The 21186-nt window shown below is 35.6% G+C and overlaps 1 protein-coding gene across 4 annotated transcripts in view; it reads right to left on the minus strand.

Annotated features, from left to right (window-relative positions):
- The window catches only part of ST18 (ST18 C2H2C-type zinc finger transcription factor), a 170664-nt gene that overhangs the window by 54525 nt on the left and 94953 nt on the right, over positions 1–21186 (minus strand). For 2 of the 4 annotated variants that reach the window (XM_063168665.1, XM_063168654.1), the window contains 3 exons: positions 20606–20712; positions 13927–13981; positions 11929–11959 (listed from right to left, as the gene is read on the minus strand). The exons of 1 other annotated variant lie outside the window; for it this stretch is intronic. In XM_063168665.1, the coding sequence (XP_063024735.1) occupies positions 11929–11959; positions 13927–13981; positions 20606–20712 (193 nt within the window). The remainder of the gene's footprint in view (positions 1–11928; positions 11960–13926; positions 13982–20605; positions 20713–21186) is intronic. One more of the 4 variants, XM_063168675.1, reaches the window with a different exon arrangement.

A 21186-nucleotide genomic window follows, 5' to 3' on the forward strand; every position in this document is an offset into this window, starting at 1 on the left:
TTTCATAGCTAAATATATTTTGGAGGAATTTAATGGGCCATTCTCTTTATTTCTTTTCAGATCACATATTGCCGACACAGTCAGTACGGCCCATTGGAACTCCACCACAAAAAAATGTCTCATAAGAAGGAGAGATGTTTTAAGCAGTCCTAAACACATAAAAGTTTTCTTAAAAACTTTGGTTTAGTTTTTTGTTGTTTGCTTTTTCGGGGTTTTTTTTTTCTTTTTTTGGTTTTTTGTAATTGGTTCATCTAAGTGATGTGTTTGTCAAGCCTTCAACCTGACCTTTAACCACTTTATAGCCAGGAAGGATTTGTTGTAGTTAATCTGCTGGCAAGACTTCCAGACCTCTGAGGACATTTTTTCTTATTCACAGTAGCCTGCAGATTGGCAAAGCATGAAAACAGAGCAAAGAATTGCCATAGTTGGTAAAACTAGAGATACATTCAGCCTGAAAACTGGTGTTTAATAATGCCTGTAATGCATGCCGTTTAAAATAATGAGACCAGAATACACCACATCTCATGTATACTTCTTAGATTCAAGAGAGAAAATAAATGCTTTTGAATATCAAGGCACTTATATTTATTTTCTACTACTATATAAGGATCCCATACCTTATGTGAGTTTGCACAAGAAAACTTAGTGGAACTTTTTAGTTGTGGAGAAAATAATTTTAAATTCATGACATGAATTGGGTTTTGACTGTTTGCCTATTTACTGAATTAGAATGGAGACAGCATCTTCTGATATGCAGAAGCATTTAACTTCACACTAGTATTGTCACAGAGAAGGTAAGTCTAACTACTCCTTAATCATATTGTGGTTAAAGATATTGCCAGATGCTTTAGACCTTAATTAGGTTTTTTTTATGAAACTTTCAGATGCCCTAAGACAATGTAGTCAAATACTACATTTTCCTTACAGGAAAGAAGAGTTGGTATTTGAAAATTCAGGGACACTTGCCCCTCAAATGAAGCAGTAGCATACAAGTGTCTGTTGTAGTTGGGCTTTCTTCTAAGAAGTTTAAGAATCAGAAGTACCTAAGGAAGATAAATTTTGAACATCTCCCCATCTTAGTCTCTCTTTTGTATCAGTTTTTTCTCTAAACCACAGATTAACTGGACTCTATCTAATTTTTTAGCATAAGGCTACAGCAGTGAAAATATCTGATCAACTAAAATCACAGAATAACTTTGATGAACTGATGATGATTAGGAGAATTTACTAGCACTGGATACAAAAAGGAGATTATTTGCTCCTAGGGTGGATCGCACGTCAGTTCAAATTACGTTGCTGATATAATTTACATCAACCATCAATGACAGAGGTTCATGAAAGGAGCTGCAAAGTCAGAGTTCAGAAAAGAGTGCTGTAGTCTCATCACTGCAATGGGAAACCCAAACAGGTGTTGCTAATTACAGTAACTTCAGATGGACAACAGACCTCGGGAAGGAAGGGGGAGTGTTACTATGACTCAGTAGTTTGTCTTCAGGTTAAAACAGATTTATATTCCACTTTCTTAATTAACTCTCATTGTTTGTGAAGAGTGTGTGTAAATCTTGTAGCTCACTGAGAGTGAAAGCGTTGTCAGATTGGTTTCTCTAAACAGGATAACAGATAGAAAGATGGTATTAACAGTTTCAAGTCAGAGTCTCCATGCAGTCTGAAAATCCACTGCACCAGTCGGGTCTGCAAGAGTTTTTCCAAAGCCAAGGCCCAGGGTGGTGTTTTCAATGCCATGAAATCTCTTACTGAATATAAAAGAATTCACACAATCTAACTGTATACAAAATCAAACCCTAGCTTCAGAAAACTAGATACGAAAGACTTTAAAATACATAGATTTGGTCATGGATTATACACACACACACACACACACACATATATATACGCATATTAATAGATATGTTTAAAATTATATATATTTGAATGTTTTGTAAAAGAAAGAAAAAAAATGCATCACTTTGGATCATGAACACTAAATTTACAAGGTTTATAGACACCTGGAAAGAATTATACCTAAACCTATTCTGCTTACTCTATCCCACTATAAAATATATTTGGTGGATTTAAAATGAAGAAAATTCTCTCAAAGCATGTAAAGAAAACTACTTGTGTAATCAAGAAGGATTTCTTCACCCATTCCTTTTATATTTTTAAGAAAGGTTCTTGATGTGATGCTTTTCATTAATGAGAATGCCAGTTAAGAAAAGGCTGTAATGACTTCAATCCATTTGTCTACCCCTCAGCTCTCAATCTCAGAAGGATTTGTCTTTCAGTACCTCCTCTTTTGTCTGCTGCATGGATTAATAAAAATGTTAATTCATTATGTTAGGATTTCTACTGCACTGTGTTCTGATGTTCCATCCTGCAATGAATTTTGCACTTCCAAACATCTTTCTACTCAACACGATATGAAACTATGTTTACAGAGGTTTTGTAAGTCCATGAATTCATCCCTGATTAAGTGGAATATGATGGAGCAAGGGATAAAAGAAATCACCAACCTACCTACTTAAAATAAGTAAAAGTAAAATTTGTCAACTGTCTGGTGATGGAACGCCTGAAAAAACTGTTTGATTTGCAAACTATTGGTGGCCACACATTGACTACCCAAAGAACCTCAAGAAGTAAGACTTTGGCAGCTGAGAAAATTGCCATCAAAATCTGAGCTAAAATTCATCAGCAGTCCAAGACCAAGTTAAATCGGAAAACAACAGTTTTCTTTCTAGCTATTTTCAATAATTTTTACAATTGCTAGAATTATCCAAACATGCAAATAAAAAGTTATGGACTTAGGTGAAAATATTGAAGAAGTACATTTGTTAACTCTAATATGAGATTTACAGATAAATTTTGAAGGCCAGTCCTGGAAAGTACCACTGAGTTCTCATCACTGACAAGAATTTAAACACATATTTGCCTCAAACATTCACCTGGAGACAGAGTTATTGGCATTATTGGCTTCTTCTATTTTATACAATTAACCACAGGATTATTTCAATAATTTTTAACATTTGGAGTCCATGACTGAGTGTATTGTATTTTACTGATTCAGACTAGGAGATGAGAAAAATCTGGAAAAGTATTCTGGCTGGAAACTCCTCAAAAATACATTTGTGAAAGAATTCATAAGGTAAAAAACCATTTTCTTCCATCAACATTTTAAAGCATTAAAATGGTAAGAACATAAACCAAAAAAATTTATTGGAAAAATTTGCTCTTCATTTGGACAAAGAGAATGGGCTGCAATGAAACTTAGAACTTGGAGGACTTACTCCAATGGTAACTAAAAAGAATCTGACTGATTATAATTTTTAAACAGCATACAAAACACACAAAAAAATTCATGTCATCCCTTTGTAGCTCACACACTTGTCTTACAAGTTGTATCTGTGAAAAGGACAGAGGCTGTTCTGTGCCCTGTAATAACCATTCCAGGGTTAAAGAACCTTCTGCAACTATGGAAGTTTTATGCAATGCTCTTTTTTCTAAAATGCCAGAGTTGTGAAAAGTTCAGTCCAGGGCTGGACCAAGATGAAAAGAATGGACGTGAGATATAGATGGGGAAAAGATAAAAGGGAAATTTTTATTTATGAGCACTAATATAGAGAAAAAAAAGATCAGTAACTTGGGGGTATTAAATGTCTTCTATATACACAAATGGAAGGTTTAGCTAGAAAAAAAGGAGCAGAACTGGACAGATAATAATGTGGAGAAAATATGGTATCATAACTGAAAGCTGGCCAGAGCAAGATATTAAAAGATGTATTTTATTTTAAAAAGACATATAAGGAAAGCAAAGGAACTGCCATAGCCTTGTTGGTAAAAGAGGATTTATTAGACCCCATAAGAAGAGGCTGGGGAGAAATGGGTAATGGTGTTGAGTCATTATGTACTGAGCTTGGAGATGTTTCAGGCAGTAAACTGAATGTTACAGGCCACCCGACCAAAAAGAACAACTGGACTGTGAAATGATTGAGCAAATGCAAAGACACATGTAAAAACAGTGGAACAATGGTAAGTCAGCAGTAACAGAGGAAAACGACGTGCAGTTATGGTGAAATTCACCTATGCCTCAAGCTCCTGCCTCTGTGGACAAAAATTCCAGGCTGCAAGATGTTAATGAAATGGCTTTTTATTTATCTTTTCAAATAAATATTTTTTTTATTCAGCTTATTTTATTATTTTGTCAGGATTCTCCAGAAAGGAAAGGCAACTCGGAGAAAGACAGCAAGGATTTAACTTCTATTATTTTCTTGTTTTTATTTAATAAGCTTGTAGGATCTTAAGAATATTCAGGTCTTATGAAAAATATTGCATATAAAACCTCAATTTGAAATACCATGTCAAGGAAATGGATAACTTCTTCATTCCATAAATCAAGAACTCAGCATGGTTCAAGTTGTATGGCTGGACCCTTTTCTCGCAGGTAAGTTCTTTTTAGTAAGAGCCAGTTTAGAGAAAATTTAGTTATTATTTTGTGGAGCTCAAGAAGTTCTTAAACTCAGTAATATGAATGAATGCCCAAGATCTGGGCCAAATCCAGCCTCCCTAGCCTCTTTTTCATTTACTCACTCAATCTGTCCAGGTTCAGTAGGTCAATAAATTCCAGTGGGACCCGGGCCAAGAATTTGGCTTAGAATGGATTAAGTTTCTAGGCAAATCTACAGATCATCCACACAACCTTTGCATCCAGAAAGCCTTGCACACGAGTGGTCAGCCTGCTAGCACCAGTAAATGCTTAAATAAAAAGCATATTGGTAACTCCAGGCTGGTTAAAAAAAAAAGTAAAAATCAGCTTTGTGGTTTTGTTTTTTTTTTTTTTTTTTTTTTGCCAACAGAGAATGGGACTGTAAGCAACTCGTTGTCAGCAGCCAGGACCTCCCTTTAATGTAGCAGGAGGTCCCATGGCTGCATTCTTTCCCTTTCCTTGCTATCTCCAGGCTGTACACAGTCTGTTTCTGCTCACTTTTGCTTGGCTGAATCAACCCTTGACATCAGTCATAGGCAGCAATTCAGCTAGCCATAATATTTAACTCATGATTGATATATATGAGGCAGAAGTTATGGGTTGGCATTTCCATCTCTGTGTGGCTCGTGGTCATCTACAGGGAAAAGATCTGCCATAAGAGGAAACGAACATTTGGGGCTGTAATGTTCTGATGCATTCTGTCAGGCAGCAGAAGGCATGAAGGCATATGCAACCCTAAATTTCTGTGTAGGTTTGGGAGGATAACATTTACTATGTGCTGATAAGCACAGAAGTTGTGATGGGGAAGACAAGGACTCGTGTAATATATTAAATAGCATAAAAATTTTACTCCAAGGCAGGGAGTATTCTAAGATACAACTAGCTCTCAGGTAGAAAAACCTGAAAATAACTATCTCAATCTAGCAGCCACAATAAAATGATGTGGATTTGACATATATTACAAAAAACCTCTTACAGAAAAACATAAATTGAAACCAAATTATAATTATCCTTTTAAATGTTAAATGGAGACTTTAAGTAAAAAAATGTAAAACCACAATCAAATATAATAGCGAAGAGAAAGGAGACACTGAGATTGAGAATTTTGGCTAGAAATAACATAGTAGATATCCAAAGAGGCCTATAATATGCTAGAAATACATCTAATGCAGTTGTTGTTAAACAGAGCTATAAAAGTTACCTGTAAAGCAAATGCACATAAAGTATCAACTGAAGCAAGCTAAAATAGAAGCCTGAACATGAAATGCTGTCTCTAAAAGTTCTAAATAAATCCAGGAAAAAAAGGTAGAGATCACAGTACACACATCAAAAGGTCTGAACATGCATAGGAATTAAGTAAATTATTAAGCATAATTAACAGCTCCAACCACAGTTTTCTCAAAAGAATTATGAGACAGAGTTCTTATTTCAACCATCTTAGTGGTTATTCAGAACAGTTCACTCATTATTTAAGTCAAAGAACTGTAAACCCCAAGGTTACCTGCAAAATCTTAAAAGTCATTACTTGTGATCACCCAGAACCATGTTATCATTTACTGAAACAGAACAGTGGTTCTTATTACCTTATTACTTTACATTCAAAGTGACATTTTAATATGAGTGAAAAAAAAAAATCTCGTCTTCTCTATACACAAGTTGCAAACATTTTATGTAGGCCTTAAACCAGTCACATGACTACTGAAAGAAGAAAACTTAGAGATGTTTGAATTTTGACTTTCTTTCTGTGTTTTTCTTGCTGTTAATTGTTGTCTTGGTTACCGGTTTAACAGTACTGAAAGAATAACTTGGTTCTGAACTATGAAAGCATCTGGTGCTGTAAAAAAGCCAAAAGCCTGGGGTCCATCAACTCATTCAAACTCTAGGAAAAGGAAAGGAGGAAAAGAAACAAGGTGGAGAGGCAGAGTGAAGGGAGACGAGAGATGACAGCTCTGTAAATTTCACAGTTTGATGGCTAATTAGAGGGCAGCTGGGAGGTGAAGGAGGAAACAAGGGAAGAACTTAGACATGATGGACTATAAACTTGATTGCCATTACAATTTTCATTAATGCTTGCTTTTTTTTTAGTTATGATTACTATATTGACATACAGGATATAATAAGGATAGGTGAGTTCTAACACTATTTTTGTCACTACTATGACTGTGAAAATATGCTGTGACCATATACTTACCTTTGCCTTGCAGTAAATGGCACCACATAGTGATTGTTCAATGTTTATGTTTGACTGTTCAATGTTTTCTATCAAACATCAACTACAAAACCATTTTTGTTTAGTGTAAAACATAGATTTCAACAGATTCTTTGAGGAGAGTAAGGTCTAGCACATCAGATAAAGTTCCTAAGGAACCTAACAATGTTGTCAGAAAAGAATAGTAAGTGAACAAGATTTAATGGGAATTTAAGAAAGCATGATTCCTTGCTTGTACCAGAAATCATGCGGTAAGAGACAGAGGTTAATATTTTCAGCACCCCATAACCATTTCAATTTCTGCAATGGCTAGGGCAGGAAGGAAGCTCCTTTTCCAAGCTAAAGAGCAAGCAGGAGATACCCTAACTCATTCTGTTAACAGATCTTGGGAATAGCTACTCTTAAGGTTAATGCCCATTGTTTAACTGAAGATCAGTTATCAATAGACACAGCATGATACAGAATTTTGACGCAAATGGAATGCTTAATCCAAAATATCATGGAGAAATACCTTAAGGCCAAGGTGGCACAGCTCTGCCCCAGCCAGTTACCGTCATGGGGAGCACTTGGGAGGAGGGCTGAAAGTGTATGCTGTCAACATCCAATCTTCAATTGCAAATAAAAGACTTTCTGTGAAGCTCAGACATGTCTGGCAGTAGCTATAACTACTGACCATCTTCATTTAACATTTATTACCAAGTCTGTTTGAATTCAGACTTACAATTTGTTTCAGCAAAGCACATTAAGGACTGCAAGGGTCCCACACTTTCTGCCAGTGGAGACAGATGAGACACCAGGAAATGCAAAAGTCCACCTCAGTTTCTGTTCCAAATGTGCTTATTCAGGATTATGTCAAACGTGCTTTTCCACAACAGTTTCCAGAAAATCAGTCTCTGACCAACTCCTGTGGAAACAGAAGCCAAGCCCAAAGGACAAACCTGACAGGTTTTCCAGATGCCAGCTAGGAACAAACAGATTTCTCAGTCTCTGTCTCATTTCTAAGCAATGGTGTGGGATAACACCACTGTGAAGGTGATAGCTACACAAATCAACCATAATCTCAGTTCTTACTAAGGAACACCTTGGAGCCTTTTTATGTGATTTTTCTTCATGTGCTCAGTTCTTCCATCATCTGAGTACCTCTTTCACCTCTTTCTCCAGTCATCTGCCATACTACTGCTTTTTTTTTCACAAATACTTCTTTAAAAAATTGCTTACTTTATAAAGTTCAGAAAAAGAGTTGCCAATCAGTCCTTTCTAAATGCAGCTAGGCATGAACAGGCCTTTTCTTTCATGCCATGAGCATTTCCTGACCGGCAAACTCTCTTCTATCTACCAAAATCTCTACCTTCATTTTATTACTGGTTGAAACAGAGCTCAGTTATAATTGAATATGTTCAATTTAATCATTCTTAAAGGAATTCAGGAAAGCATTTGGCAATTTAGAATAAGGAAAAACTAACAGTTAGTTAAGTGGTTTTTAGCATGTTTTCATATACAACAGTATATTAATGTACATCTTCATTACAGGAATATATTTTAGTAACACAGACTTTCCGAGATACTTCAGTTCCATTGCTTGCAGGGTGGTTTTGCTGGTTTCTCCCCCTCCTAATCAACAGGCAGCCACAAACGGGTGAATTGTCCAGTTACTACTTCTAACAAGGAGACATCCAGATAGCTCTGCTCTGTTAGTCCTCTCTCTGCTAAAGTATTCAAGATACTCATAACTCCGTACATTCACAATGAACAGTTCAACTTCTCTGAATATCTGAAGTGTCTCACAACCCCTGGAACAAGAGCTCCAGATAAAAAATGTAATTTTCCTTACTTTTGAAGAAGACATGCAACAGTGCAGAAAGTAAGGAGAAGTGTAACTATTCCCACCAAACACCAATGCTGTTCTCCATGATTTGAAGCACCTTGTGGACTCTACATTAATCATCAGCGACAGAAGCCCAAACCACTTGGTTTCACCTGTATCTAACTCAGAAAAGGTACCCCTTCTATTCAGATATGGATTTAGCCAAACCCATCTACTCTTTTGCACTTCTGTGCTTGGATCAATCCAATTTGCTCTTCCTTGGCCTGACCCAGATGCCACTCCATAACCTACAGATGGTTCATTGTACTGTATCCCATCTGTTAAATAAAACACAGTAATGAGAATACATCACTCCAATATTCCTCACTTTACTTTGGTTTCCATTCCAATCCTGAACACAGCTGAAGGTCCTGGTCCTTTCAGTGGTCCATGACAAAACTGTCTAAGAGAAGACCTCTTCATTCTGCTTCTCACAGAAGATGGATACAACAGAGCCTCTATGCCCAAAATGTGTCAGATTCAAACTTGAATGTATGGAACAGAGATCTCCCAGCTTCAACACTCACTTCTACCACACATTGCTGTTTGCTATGTTTAGCTTGTGTTAAAAAGATTCATCTTTTTTAAGGTAGCTTAGCTACCAGTGGAAACACCACAGCAGTACATTCCTAAATAAAAAATTAAATCGTGTCGTTAACATAAAAATGATCAGGACTTCAAGGAGTGACAGAACTGTTTTGAAAGACTTACTAAGTTTAGTGTACTATGCTTCAACACTACAGCACATACAGTAGATACTGTTAAAATAACCCTAATAAATTTGAACTAGTAACACAGAAATATTATAGTGTTCATGTGTAAAGAAAATTCTTTCTATTTTACTGAAAGTTTTACTAAGGGATTCCTTACGGCATGTAGTTATATGAAATAAATGTAAGTTTGATACATAGATCATTGTGTATACCTGGAAGAAAAGTCTGTTCTCTGAAAATTCAGTGCAGTGCAGGAGAAATTTTAGTTATTTTACTAAGGAAAAAAAATTCTAAAACCCAGCTTGTCTCTTATGATAATATCTTTCTAAAAATATACAAGTTTATGCAGAAAGGTGGTCTTATCTTTCAGGAGAAGATGAATGATAACAGCAACATTAGCCAGTTTTCTTAGTGAAATCTTCGCTTTCTTTAAATCAAGAGACTTTTTGGCATTGAATTCTATTAAGTAAGATTTCAATGCCTAAAATTTAGAAGAGAGAAATTTTCATGCTTTATTGAATCTAATTGGTGGTTGAAACTCTTTGTTTTGCTTTTCATTTATTTTATTCTCTACTTTTGCGAAACACAAGTTACAGAATAAGAAAAGGCTAACAAATGCTCTAGAACCAATCAATGTTATGAAATTAATAATAATACAAAATGAGCATGTAAGCTTATGTAGTGTCTTTCATGCAGAAGTATCCCAAGGCACTTCGTAACAAAAACTCAATAGGAGTGCAAAAGTGCTTTGTTAGATAGGATAAGCCAGGGGAAAAGGGGAAATTAATTAAGCGTGGATTTAAATTTCTCAGCCAACACAGCATTTAGAACCTTGGTCAGAAAAGTTCCAATATCTGTATCCAGGGAACACAACAGACTATTTCAGTCTTTAATTCTTGAGGAATGTTCAATGGTTTTCTCACAATAACATGGGTATGACTAACAGGGATGCAGTCCAATGGCTGCATTTCCGAAGAGCAGTCCCTGCCTCTCTCCCTCTACCTTTTCATGGACAAGTAGATCCATAAAAGTTGATCACCTGACTTGTGTGCCAGTCACTTGACTGTGGAGATACCCAACATGGAATTTGGTACAGGAGAAATTATAAATACCAAGTTAAGGGCTGGATAATGCTTTTCTGTGCTGTTTAGCTCACTGTTTTAAACCAATGCCTGTTTCCTTAAGGAGGAGGTCCACATCTCTGGCAGAGTGATCTGCTGCACAGTAGTTCCTAAGACAGTAAGTGTTTCACAGAGTGAAATAAAGTTGCTTGGGAAAAACGATAGCAATCGATAATACATAAATCACAGCTTCCCTGATGTTGCAGAAACTTGCACATCCTCTATTTTTCAAACATTTTTCTCTTAGGAACACATGGACCATTCCTTTTTTTGGATGGCTGCCTCTTCGGATTAATGCATCCTTCTGGTGCATAAATTAGCGATGCACAGAGAAAAAAAGGAGAAGCACTAAATCTCAGGAAACTGAAGCCATACAAAAAATGAGATTCACAGCAGAGCTGAATGAGTGACTCACCATGAATAATTTATCCAAAAAGTTAGCCTACACTTCTGTTCATGGAGTAACTATAAGAAGCTTATAATTTCCTCAGTTTTATTATAAAACAAAACCTTAAAATATTGTATGTCTTCACTGCAAATAACTTCCTGAAAATATTTCATGTCCTATTTTAAGAGATTGGGCACTTTTGGTTGGTTAAATAAATCACACAATGATGTTTCTGTTCCCAAGATGGATGAACCCACAAGCACATATTTTGGATGCCTGCTGTGATTAAGCAAGCATCTCAGTAACGTGATGAAAAGTGAGTGTAGGGAATATAAGTTAATTTACAAAAAACTCCAAAGATTTTTTTTTTTCAGTATTTACACTGAAGCTGTAGTGAATTCTAATTCTGATTAATGACTCTAGCAATTTATAGGTACCTCTAAATGTTTTCTTTCTTGAAGAACTGGTACAGAATAATCTGCCAGTCTTTCCAGAGTTTAATCTAAGCTTTTGGGTCAGTTATTAGGATTGGGTGCATGCATAGGTAAATTAAAGTAGTTATGTTGAAATTTACTAGACATTTGCAATCTGAAATATCCTGCTGTATTTTGTGTTTTTGAGCGGGTTGACATTCTTTGTGCAAGGTTGAGAAATACTCCCTGCTGGTTCCATAAATTATGAAATCTCAACAAATACTTAAGGAAGAATGAGCCATTACTGCGTTTAGAATTTACAGGGGTATCCAGACCAGTTTTATAAAAGCCATCTAGTAAAATACATTAATATCTCTTGGAATGTTCAGATATTGAAATGCTGTAACATATATGATAGGAAAAAGAAGACTGAAGAGCTGAAGATTCACCAGAAATTATTCTGTTTTGTGCCCTGACACAGGCTGAAAATAAAGACAACATACCAGAATCCTGGCCACTTCACATTACGTTTGATTATGCTTGCATAATTATTGCTAACATTTTGTTTTAGTTTTTTGTATATCTAAAAAGTGAATTTGCATAAATTATTGTTTTTCAGATCTATGCTACAGCTTTACAAAATGCATTTGCTTGATTCTTTATTTTACAGCAGTAGCAGTGGTATAAAATTGTCAATATCAAAAGAAAATAAAACTGTAAAAATAAACTATGTAAGTTCTTACCTGAGCTCTTGAGCTATGGAGTCCACTTGAACTGTTAATAAAAGCAGGAAAGAATTAATTAGTTTACACTTCCAGATTTGTTCTTTCTGCAGCCTTGCACCTGCCTATCTGTAATGACAGAGGAGTGGCTATCAAAACACAGGTGGTTATTTCCTGCTAACCACAGGATTGTAGCTACTAGTGACAAATGCTGAATGAAGGTGTAATTGTCTCAGTTATTTTAGGATGTACGAAACCTGGAGTATGATGTTCAGTGGAACAATAAGGAAAATAATGGAAATAAAAGTAAAGCAAAGACCCTTGTTTTTCCTGAAAATAGAATGCAAATTCTCTAATTTCCAGAATTTAAAATCAGTTTGGGGATTGCAAAGGCTGGTGTTTACAAATTCCTGCCCACACAGGAGTATACAGCATATTGACAAGGCCAACAGGTGTCTCTAAGGATTACTCATAGGGCAGAGGCAATTTTTGTTGTTTCCACTTCTGGGCAAAATGTTCTTGATATATTAATTGCTGTAAGAGTGTATACACATGTATAAAAACATGGAGAAAAAATCCCGTAAGTTTTAAAATTGTGTTATTAGCCTTTTGAGTGAAAGGGTATGAAACCCCTGTTAACTACAACTGAAGTTTGCTCCGCCAGCCAAACTCTATTAACTCACAGTCCTGACCAACAGAGAATACATGCCCTAATGCTGGGGTGTGAACAACTTCCCTAATCAGAGACTTTCCAAGGTCTCTGTTTGGTACTTTTCAAATATATATGAATTTTATATTAATTTCATAGATCAAAAGTGAGGGTTGCATCAAAGTTTTGATATGACAGTGATAATGGTTTTTAGAAAGGTTTGTCTGTATTTATTCCCTTATATGCAGTCTGCAGTACTTCAACGTTTTTCCTCTGTCTTTTCCTGAGTGAAGTTTAGCACTTTTTGCCCCTTTGATCATTTGAAAATAGAGAATTAATGCCAAACCACTCTAATCTTTCATTCTGACCATAACTTGAACCTAAAGACACAATATTAACAATTCAAATTAGTGAGTTGGGACAACGAATAGAAGTAGTCCGTTTTGACAATATTTAGAGTCAACAATTCTCATTAAAATTAGAGTGAAGGATGGGTGCTTTGTGCCTCTGAAAATAGTCATAAGCAGAAATGTTCACAGGGTAGGCAAAACTTTGACATTTATTTTTAAGTATATCCATTTTTCACTTGTTATCAAGAGTCACAAAAACTGTTATGAATTAAAATAAAAAGTTATTTTCCTGGAAGGGCTGTACTGCTAGTCAGTCATGTTTTCCAGATGTTGAGATCATTAAGGGCCTGTTTATCTCTCTGTACTGCATTTCCATCTGTTCCTTACAAAAAGAGAGTAATATCTGGGAAATACAACTATGTCATAACTTTGCAAATGAAACATGAGCACCAACGCTTCAAAAAACCCCACAAGATTCTCTTCTCCCACATACACCTGCAGCTTTTGATTGAAGAAAATTTACCTCTGGACCATTTACACAGCTATTTTATAGATAATTAATGGCAATAGACAGAAAAAACATTCAGGTGGCAGAGACAAAGTTTTGATACACAATTTTTTAAAGCATCCATTCAATGTTGTCAACTCAACTCACTGTGGAAAATAATTTTGGGGATTTTTGGTTTTGTGGGTTTTATTTGGGTTTTTGGGGTTTTTTTGGTTGTGGTTGGTGGTGGTGGTTTTGTTTGCTTGTTTTGGATAATAAAAAGTGTAGCCTTTATCGTCTTTGAAAAATAACTCAAAGAAAATAGCATCAGTTGATTTTTTTGGCTTTTCTTTATACCATAGCTAATAACATTGTGCCTCTTAATGCCAGCAGTCTGTGTCCTGCCCTGATTAAAAAAAGCAGCCGTAAGGAAGCTCCAGAGTCTCTCAGTGCACATTAAGGGCTGTGCACAGGAACTATGATATTTCATGGTGTTCTGGGCACAGGGTCGTGGCGTGTGCTTGCTAACTCACCCTTGGTTCCTTTGGAGCGTGTGCGCAGCTTTTTATTTTCCCCATCTGCATCCATCTGCAATATTAACACAAGGTCTTTAATTCATACCTTTTGCCATAGAGGAAAAAAAGGGAAAAAAAAAAAAACAACACTCCAATACATTTTTTTTCACATTTCCAAAGGCCAGACAGTAATAGGAAAAAAAAGAATAATCATGCCTTATTAATCTTGTCAAAGAGATAAAAAGCCATCTGTGAATATCTAGTAAATACCTCGGAGATATCTATAATGATGCAGATTTGTTTAATAAAGTGATAGTTATGAGTGACTCTAAGGTTTAATGATGAGGTCTACAGGTGTTAGCTGAAGGCATAAGGTTAGAAAGAGTAATGCTCCATGAGTGCTGCTTTCAGCATCCACCTCCTGAAACAAAAGGTCCCAGAAAGCTGCCATGACTGCAGGAACTCTGCATTTTCATTGTAACTGAGGCATAGCTCCATAGCTATGTTGGAACCTGCATTTCTGACTACTTCGTCCTTAAGACATGAAACCTTCTTGCTTGCCAATGCATAACGACACATAAACAGCTTTGAAATTCTTCAACACTTAATCAACTACTTCTTTAAGTTTTGCTTGAAGAGACAGTGAGTTACAGATTCATAGATTTTTTTGGGAGAATCTAGTGTCCATATTTGTATTTTATATTAAATAAAACCAAACGCAAACAATCAAAAACCCCAGTATCCCCCAGAAGTCAGCTGATATCATAAGTTTTCTAACTGAAATAAGAGAATCCTTTCAAGATCAGCTGTTCTCACTACACTTTTGGCTACATCTAAACCCAAACTGGAAATATGCACCTTCTGGTCTTGGATGTAGCCCAGACACATAATTATAGGGGTAGGCTTTCAATCCAGGGATTTTATTGCAAACCCCTGAAATTCAAAGGGATTAAGATTTCATGTTGTGGTGTGGAGAACTGCAGTGACATATAGCAGATTGTACAACAGTGCAATTTTGACCATGTCCAGGGAGGCAAACTCCTTTCTAAATGTAACTCTTTATACATAAAAAAGACTCTATCGCCAGGAATTTTTTCTAAGCAAAATTTTGGGAACTATGGAATTTTTCTGCAGTCTCTGAAGGAAGCTTGCTATCTGTGTTTACTTGAATCTCAGTTTCCCTGTTTGTAAAATGGTGATGATAAATATATTTTAAACAGAGCAACTCTCATGGGCTTCTGCAGATCAGTTTGCAGACATCAGTCTCTGACTTATGAAACGGTGTTGGGTGATAGGTAGATATGGAGACCAGAAGTTGCCAGGCATCTCTCCCTGAAAAATGTCACAAGATAAATACTGATGCCAACAGAAGATCCTGTCAATTATTTCACTTTTTCTTTCTGAGGATCTGCTGAACTGCACTGAACTGAGGAATGATGCAAGGAGTCCTGTTTGTGCCTCTTTCCATATATAGAGTCTGAAGATCTGAGTATGCTTTATTTTTAGCTCAATATGACTCAGATTACTGAGATGTTTCAAATGTCTTATCTGAAAGAACATTGCAGAATATTACAAAATTGATCCGAGAAATAAAGAGTAAAGTCAGCCTTTCTAGGGGATAAAAAGCATTTCTCTAATTTCCTGGGGTTTATTTGTTTTTATATATGCTTGAACATTATAAGCAGATATTGGAATCAAAATAGCAATTTGAAAGAGAGAACACAAACATTTGAAAAGGGTATTCATGGACTTGAAGAAGTTTAATTCTAGAACACAGGTTAATGATGTCTGAAATGAAAATATAAACTGATGGAAATGCACATCAAAGCCTGACAATTATACCTTTTCTCTGTTTAAATTTACATCTGATATTGATTATTAGCAGGGAAAAACATGAAGAGCTTCTGTTTATGTAGTGGGGCTGATGGCAGCCTTTACTTGTTACTATCCTTAAAAGCTGGAGAACGAGTTTTTGCAATGTGACTGCAATGGTAATGGGAAACATGGCTCTGTTCTCTGATGCTGAGTTGTGATTGAAGGCACTGACCTGCCATAGACTTATAATAGGGGAGCAGGTGTGGCAATGATGGACTTTAATTTCCTTTAATAAACCTTTTATGTGCCACACTTTTACTGCCATTCTATGCTCTCCAAGGTCCTGCACATAATAGGTTCATTACTTTTGATTACTATAGTCTATTGAGACAAACAACTCCAGAACACACTATATATTATGTTCAGTTAAACCAATATAGACTATTTATCCACTGTGCATTATTTCACCTGCAACTCTACAGACAAAATTAACAACAGCTCCTGTAAGCTAAAACTATTAAAACCACTGGTAGTCCTTTGTCATCATTTCATAATAAATACCACACCAATCACAGTGCTGCTCTTTTAATTATGAAACAAAAAGTGCCCACTGCTTCTACTGAACAGCAGTTACTTTGGTCTAAACAGCAGCTTGCATTGTGATGAATATTTAAAAACTGCACAAAGAGTGAAAACCAATGACAAAATCAATGCAGGTGATTTTTCGATAGATTTTCTTTCCTTGAAAAAGTTTCACACTATGAGATATCTTTTTATCAACTCAAACCTATAATTTATAAGACAGTTTAGCCTGGTGCATATACATATCAAAATAATCATCATGTCTGTATCGCACAAAAGATACCTTAACTTACAAAATAGCCCTATGCATTAACTTGAAATACAAAAGTGACTGAATAAAACTGAAATCTATAAAATGTGTCAGCAAATAAAAACCCTTGTCTTGCTCAAAATTTAAAGGTCTTATCTTTGGATTTTGGTAGTCCTTTTAGAGACTGCCTGATACTGATACAAAGTGAATGAAATGTCTCAGTTCTGTTTTTCATCTACATAGTGATAATTTTACATGAAATTACATCAAAGGATGGTCAGCAAGAAGCATTCAAACTTTCAAATCAACCATGGAACAACAAAAGTATTAAATTCTGAGAAATTCTAGCCAAGATTTTTAGAGGTATTTGTTATGAAGGTGTTAATTTGAGACATGTATCATTACTGTTGGGACTGTAAAGGTTGGATGGATTCTGGAAGGTGCTTCATGCGGTCAAGGCTGGGGGATGGTCACGCTCCCTCACACTGCATGTGTTGTCTTGAGTCAAGAATCCATAAGGGGTAAACAGAATGGTCATGTCTGCACAAAATCCTCACACAATATCTCACTGCTATTTTTTTTTTAGCCATCAGGACCATGGGGAGAATGGAATGTGTGCCAGGAAAATTTTATTGGAGGTTATAGTCCCATAATTTTTAAGGGCAAGCTTTATAAAAATAATGGCGAGTGAATAGTGGAACTAAGTCCACTTAATCTTTGTGCTTTATATCTAGATTCTCTCATTTGATGGATTTTAAACTCATCTAAACATTTTCTTTTCAAAATTAGTTGAAGCTAGCTAATGGACTCTGAAGGAAGTAGTGGGAAATACACAGTCAGAAACACAAGGACAGAGGTGCAGCAGCTCTGCAGTCCCAAATCATTAAGCAAGTAGGCTAAGAAATAAATACTTTCTGCTTCAGTTACATCCCATTTCTGTGATCTCAAAATTTACTGAAGATATCGATGTTGAATTATTTTCTGAAAACATGTTCCAACAAATCCCCAGAGGTTAATGAATGCCCTCTGCTTGACTTTGTGAATTTCATTCTGATCTTTCTTCCACTTTTCCTTCAATGTTGATTGAGACGTAAGTGTAAGTCAACAACTAGATCACAGAGAACTGACTGGAGTCACTGACAGTACCCCAAATTCTGCTTGGCTGAAACTGTAAAAATTTACTTTTTAACTGCTACAGGATATTCATGTTTCTCCGGATTAATTTACTGGTGCAATAGCAGCAATCATACTTTCTGAGCAAACTATTTCAGAGTTCCTGGCTGCAGGAACCAAATTGCACTTCTTTTGTTTGTATCATCCCACTGCAGTTAACAGACTCAAGAGCAGCACCTGGAAATACTTCCCTGAGTGAGAGAATCAGGATTTGGCTCTGAGTTTGGCTTTTTGTGTGCCTGGAGTCTGTCTGTGCACATGTGCATGTACTGATGTTATAATAGTATCCAAGAATATGACTAACAGCTGAAAATAGGGCATGTGCAATAAGTTATAATAATGACAATAATAATAGTAGCAACTATTTCAGTTTATTTGCACATTTTTTATTTTGAATTTCAGAAACTGAATTGACACTACTATCTGGGTAGGATAGTTTTACAGCACATTACTGTGAAATAAACTATGGCTTAGGGAAGCCAGTGCTGCTGACATAGGTAAAAGTGAAATGCATCTCCTGGAAAGAGCTCGTGTAAGAGCTGTGCAGTTCGTAATTTCCATTGTAGTCTTCACACAAGCATGGCTTTCCTGGAGTGGGTTTCACACTGCTGGAGTGTCAGTCTGTTTCCTTTTGCATAACTAGTTAGAGAAACAGAAATCCCCAGATCATCTAGAGATAAGGAGTATAAGCTTTATGGCTGCACTGTGACTTTCTGACTTGAAGTTATACCTGATTTTCAAAATTAAATTCAGGGAATCATTTCACTAGGACAAACTTTACCTGGTTTTGAGAGGTCTGGAAAAAGAATCACTTTTCTCTACTCTTTTTAATTTTTGAATTGCCGAAGTTAGTATTGAGACAGAGCTATATCTGTCACAAGCTTAGTGAACTCAGTCAGAAGAAAAAACCTCACTGATTTTTGAAGCACACAAATCCATTTTCAATCCATTCTCCAACACAAGCCACAAACTTCAAAGATGAAGTCAGATTCTGCTAAGGAAAATGAACAGGACTGTGCTATACTGTGTCCCAAGCTGACAGGACACTCTGTGTACTTGTCCCTAGAGTAAATAATTCTCCCTACAGTAAAACCCTCAGAGCAAGATTTTCAGTGGTTTTGATACTCATATTTTGATATTTCTTTTCACTAACTCATGTAAGATTTTACCACATAAAAAGAGAATAAAGTCATAGAGAAAAACAAAAATAAATAAATCTGACAGCAAGATTTCCTATAGCCTGCCCAGAAGAGCAGATCATTATTTGTCTGTATGTCTATATGCGTGCTGACTAAATCTTTCTCTTAGTCTATGATAACATTTTTAATATGAACTACTAATCTCACTCTGACAGTGAGAAGTATAGTGAGAAAAAGAAATGTAGAGAACAAAAATAACAGCTTCTAGAAAAAGTTATGTATTTTCATTTCTGGCTGTAAAAATAATCCAGAATCCAAATGCAATTCTTTTTTAAGAACATTGTTTGCAATATGGTTAAAGTTTCTTGCTCTTCTTTTTTTTTTCTTTCTTTTTTTTTTAAATATGTTGATGAACAGAAACAAAAAATATTTAGAAATATATTCCTAAAAACTATCACTAAAATTATGCCTTTTTTAGTGATTTTGACTATTCTTAACCAAGGAGTCATCGCATCTTTATTTTTGAAAATTTTGCTTTAGCTTGCTCAAAGCTGTGCCTGATTTCTCTAGGAAAAAGTTGAATGACATGGAAATAATTGGTTCAGCTCGATGAATTTCTTGGGAATTAAAATAAGTACATTTACTAAATGTAAACTTTAGAGCATGTTTATAACACATAAATCATCAACAATTTGGCATTTTATACTGTGATTGAATGGTGTATCCGTTTGTGAGAAGTAGATTTTTTTTATATTGAATTCACTACTTGAAAATATGCAGAGACAAAATAAGCCTTAGATCAGAGGCAAGCTTGAATGGCTTTGTAATGAGGATGATTTATTTTGATTCTCACTTCTGATTTCTGAGTTGTCACTGCTGTTGTATACTTCATCCATGCAACTTTGCACAACTGGCAGTGCTGAATATAAACCAAAGCCATATGTTTATGTCCTTTTGCCAAACAACTACAGCAAATAGTTCTATTATTCCCTTAGGTAACCAACATGTGCCAAGTATTTCTATTAGTCTTCTTTACCAAGGCTTTAGGGGGCAGAGTCACAGCTTCATAAAATTGAGGGGCAACTGCCAGTTTTTAATTTCAGAGAAAAATTATATAGTATACTAAGCTGAAATGCAGCTCAGCCCAGGCTACTTTTTTGGAGGCTTTTCTTCCCAGACTAATATTTTTTCTGTGGTTCAAGGTGTTGTCACTATTTCCTGTGCTAGTATACATTAAACATAACTTTTTAGAAGAAAGAGTCAGTAAAAAATAAAAGCTTTGATGCTTTGAGGTCTTTTTAAATACACTAAAGTTTTAGCCCCCCCAACTGCTATATAGTTAAAAAAGTCCCAAACCAATAAACCTTATATATATAAAAATCACCAATAAGTTATGAACCAATAATTTTAAATTTAAGCAGTGCACTGTGAAATATATTCTCATTCCTGGAGTCATATAGATTCAAAGATACTTGTGTTACTGACAGTATGTAAGGCTAAAAAAGTGTAGTTCACAAATTTAACAACTAGAATTTCTATGCATTTACAAAATTTCTCAACTCTTCTACTGTTTAGTACTGCTATACCTGACTGTTGAAGACTTTCTTAAAACAGCAAATATTATGCAAGAAAAGTAATCCTAGTGCATGAGGTACGACACATGAAACCAAATAGTATTCTACTAATAATATAGAGCCATATTCTACTCAAATTAATTTTTTTAAATAAATCATCCCACCTTTGTGTGTTTCCAGGTGAAAATACGTGCAGATTCCAAAGGACCAAATTTGTCACACAGCCCAAGATGCCTTGCCTGATTTAACAGATAATCCTCAAATTCATTCTCTGGAAAAAACAGACAAAGAAACAAAAACAAAAACAACAAAACAAAAAAAAAACAGCTATGCTAAATAAAACATAGATGAAACAAGACACTCTTTAAATCAAATGGGTAAATAATCCAGGTGCAATATTTTCTTCAGCGGTTTTACAAAGATAGGGTTTAGAGGCATCAATGGTGCTTCTAAAAGGCATAATGAATATGGGTTTTTTTCTTTTCTTAAAGTAGTTTCTTTACATCATTAATGCTCTCTTGATCACTTATGAAATAAACCTGCTCTAAGAAAAAGTTTTTCGTCTTGTGTGGACAAAAATCTACCGTTTCTATATGTGGAAATCCTTAGCCAAGTATTTTAATTGCATCAGAACCCCTTTGACTGAGTGGGATGGCTCAGTTCATGATGCAAAATAAGTGAGAAGCATTCTGAAACATTTTAAAAGCAGAAGAAAACCCCTCCGTTCTATTTTTTCTGACTTCAA

This window comes from Melospiza melodia, chromosome 1 (genome assembly GCF_035770615.1).
Source record: "Melospiza melodia melodia isolate bMelMel2 chromosome 1, bMelMel2.pri, whole genome shotgun sequence".
Taxonomy (NCBI): domain Eukaryota; kingdom Metazoa; phylum Chordata; class Aves; order Passeriformes; family Passerellidae; genus Melospiza; species Melospiza melodia.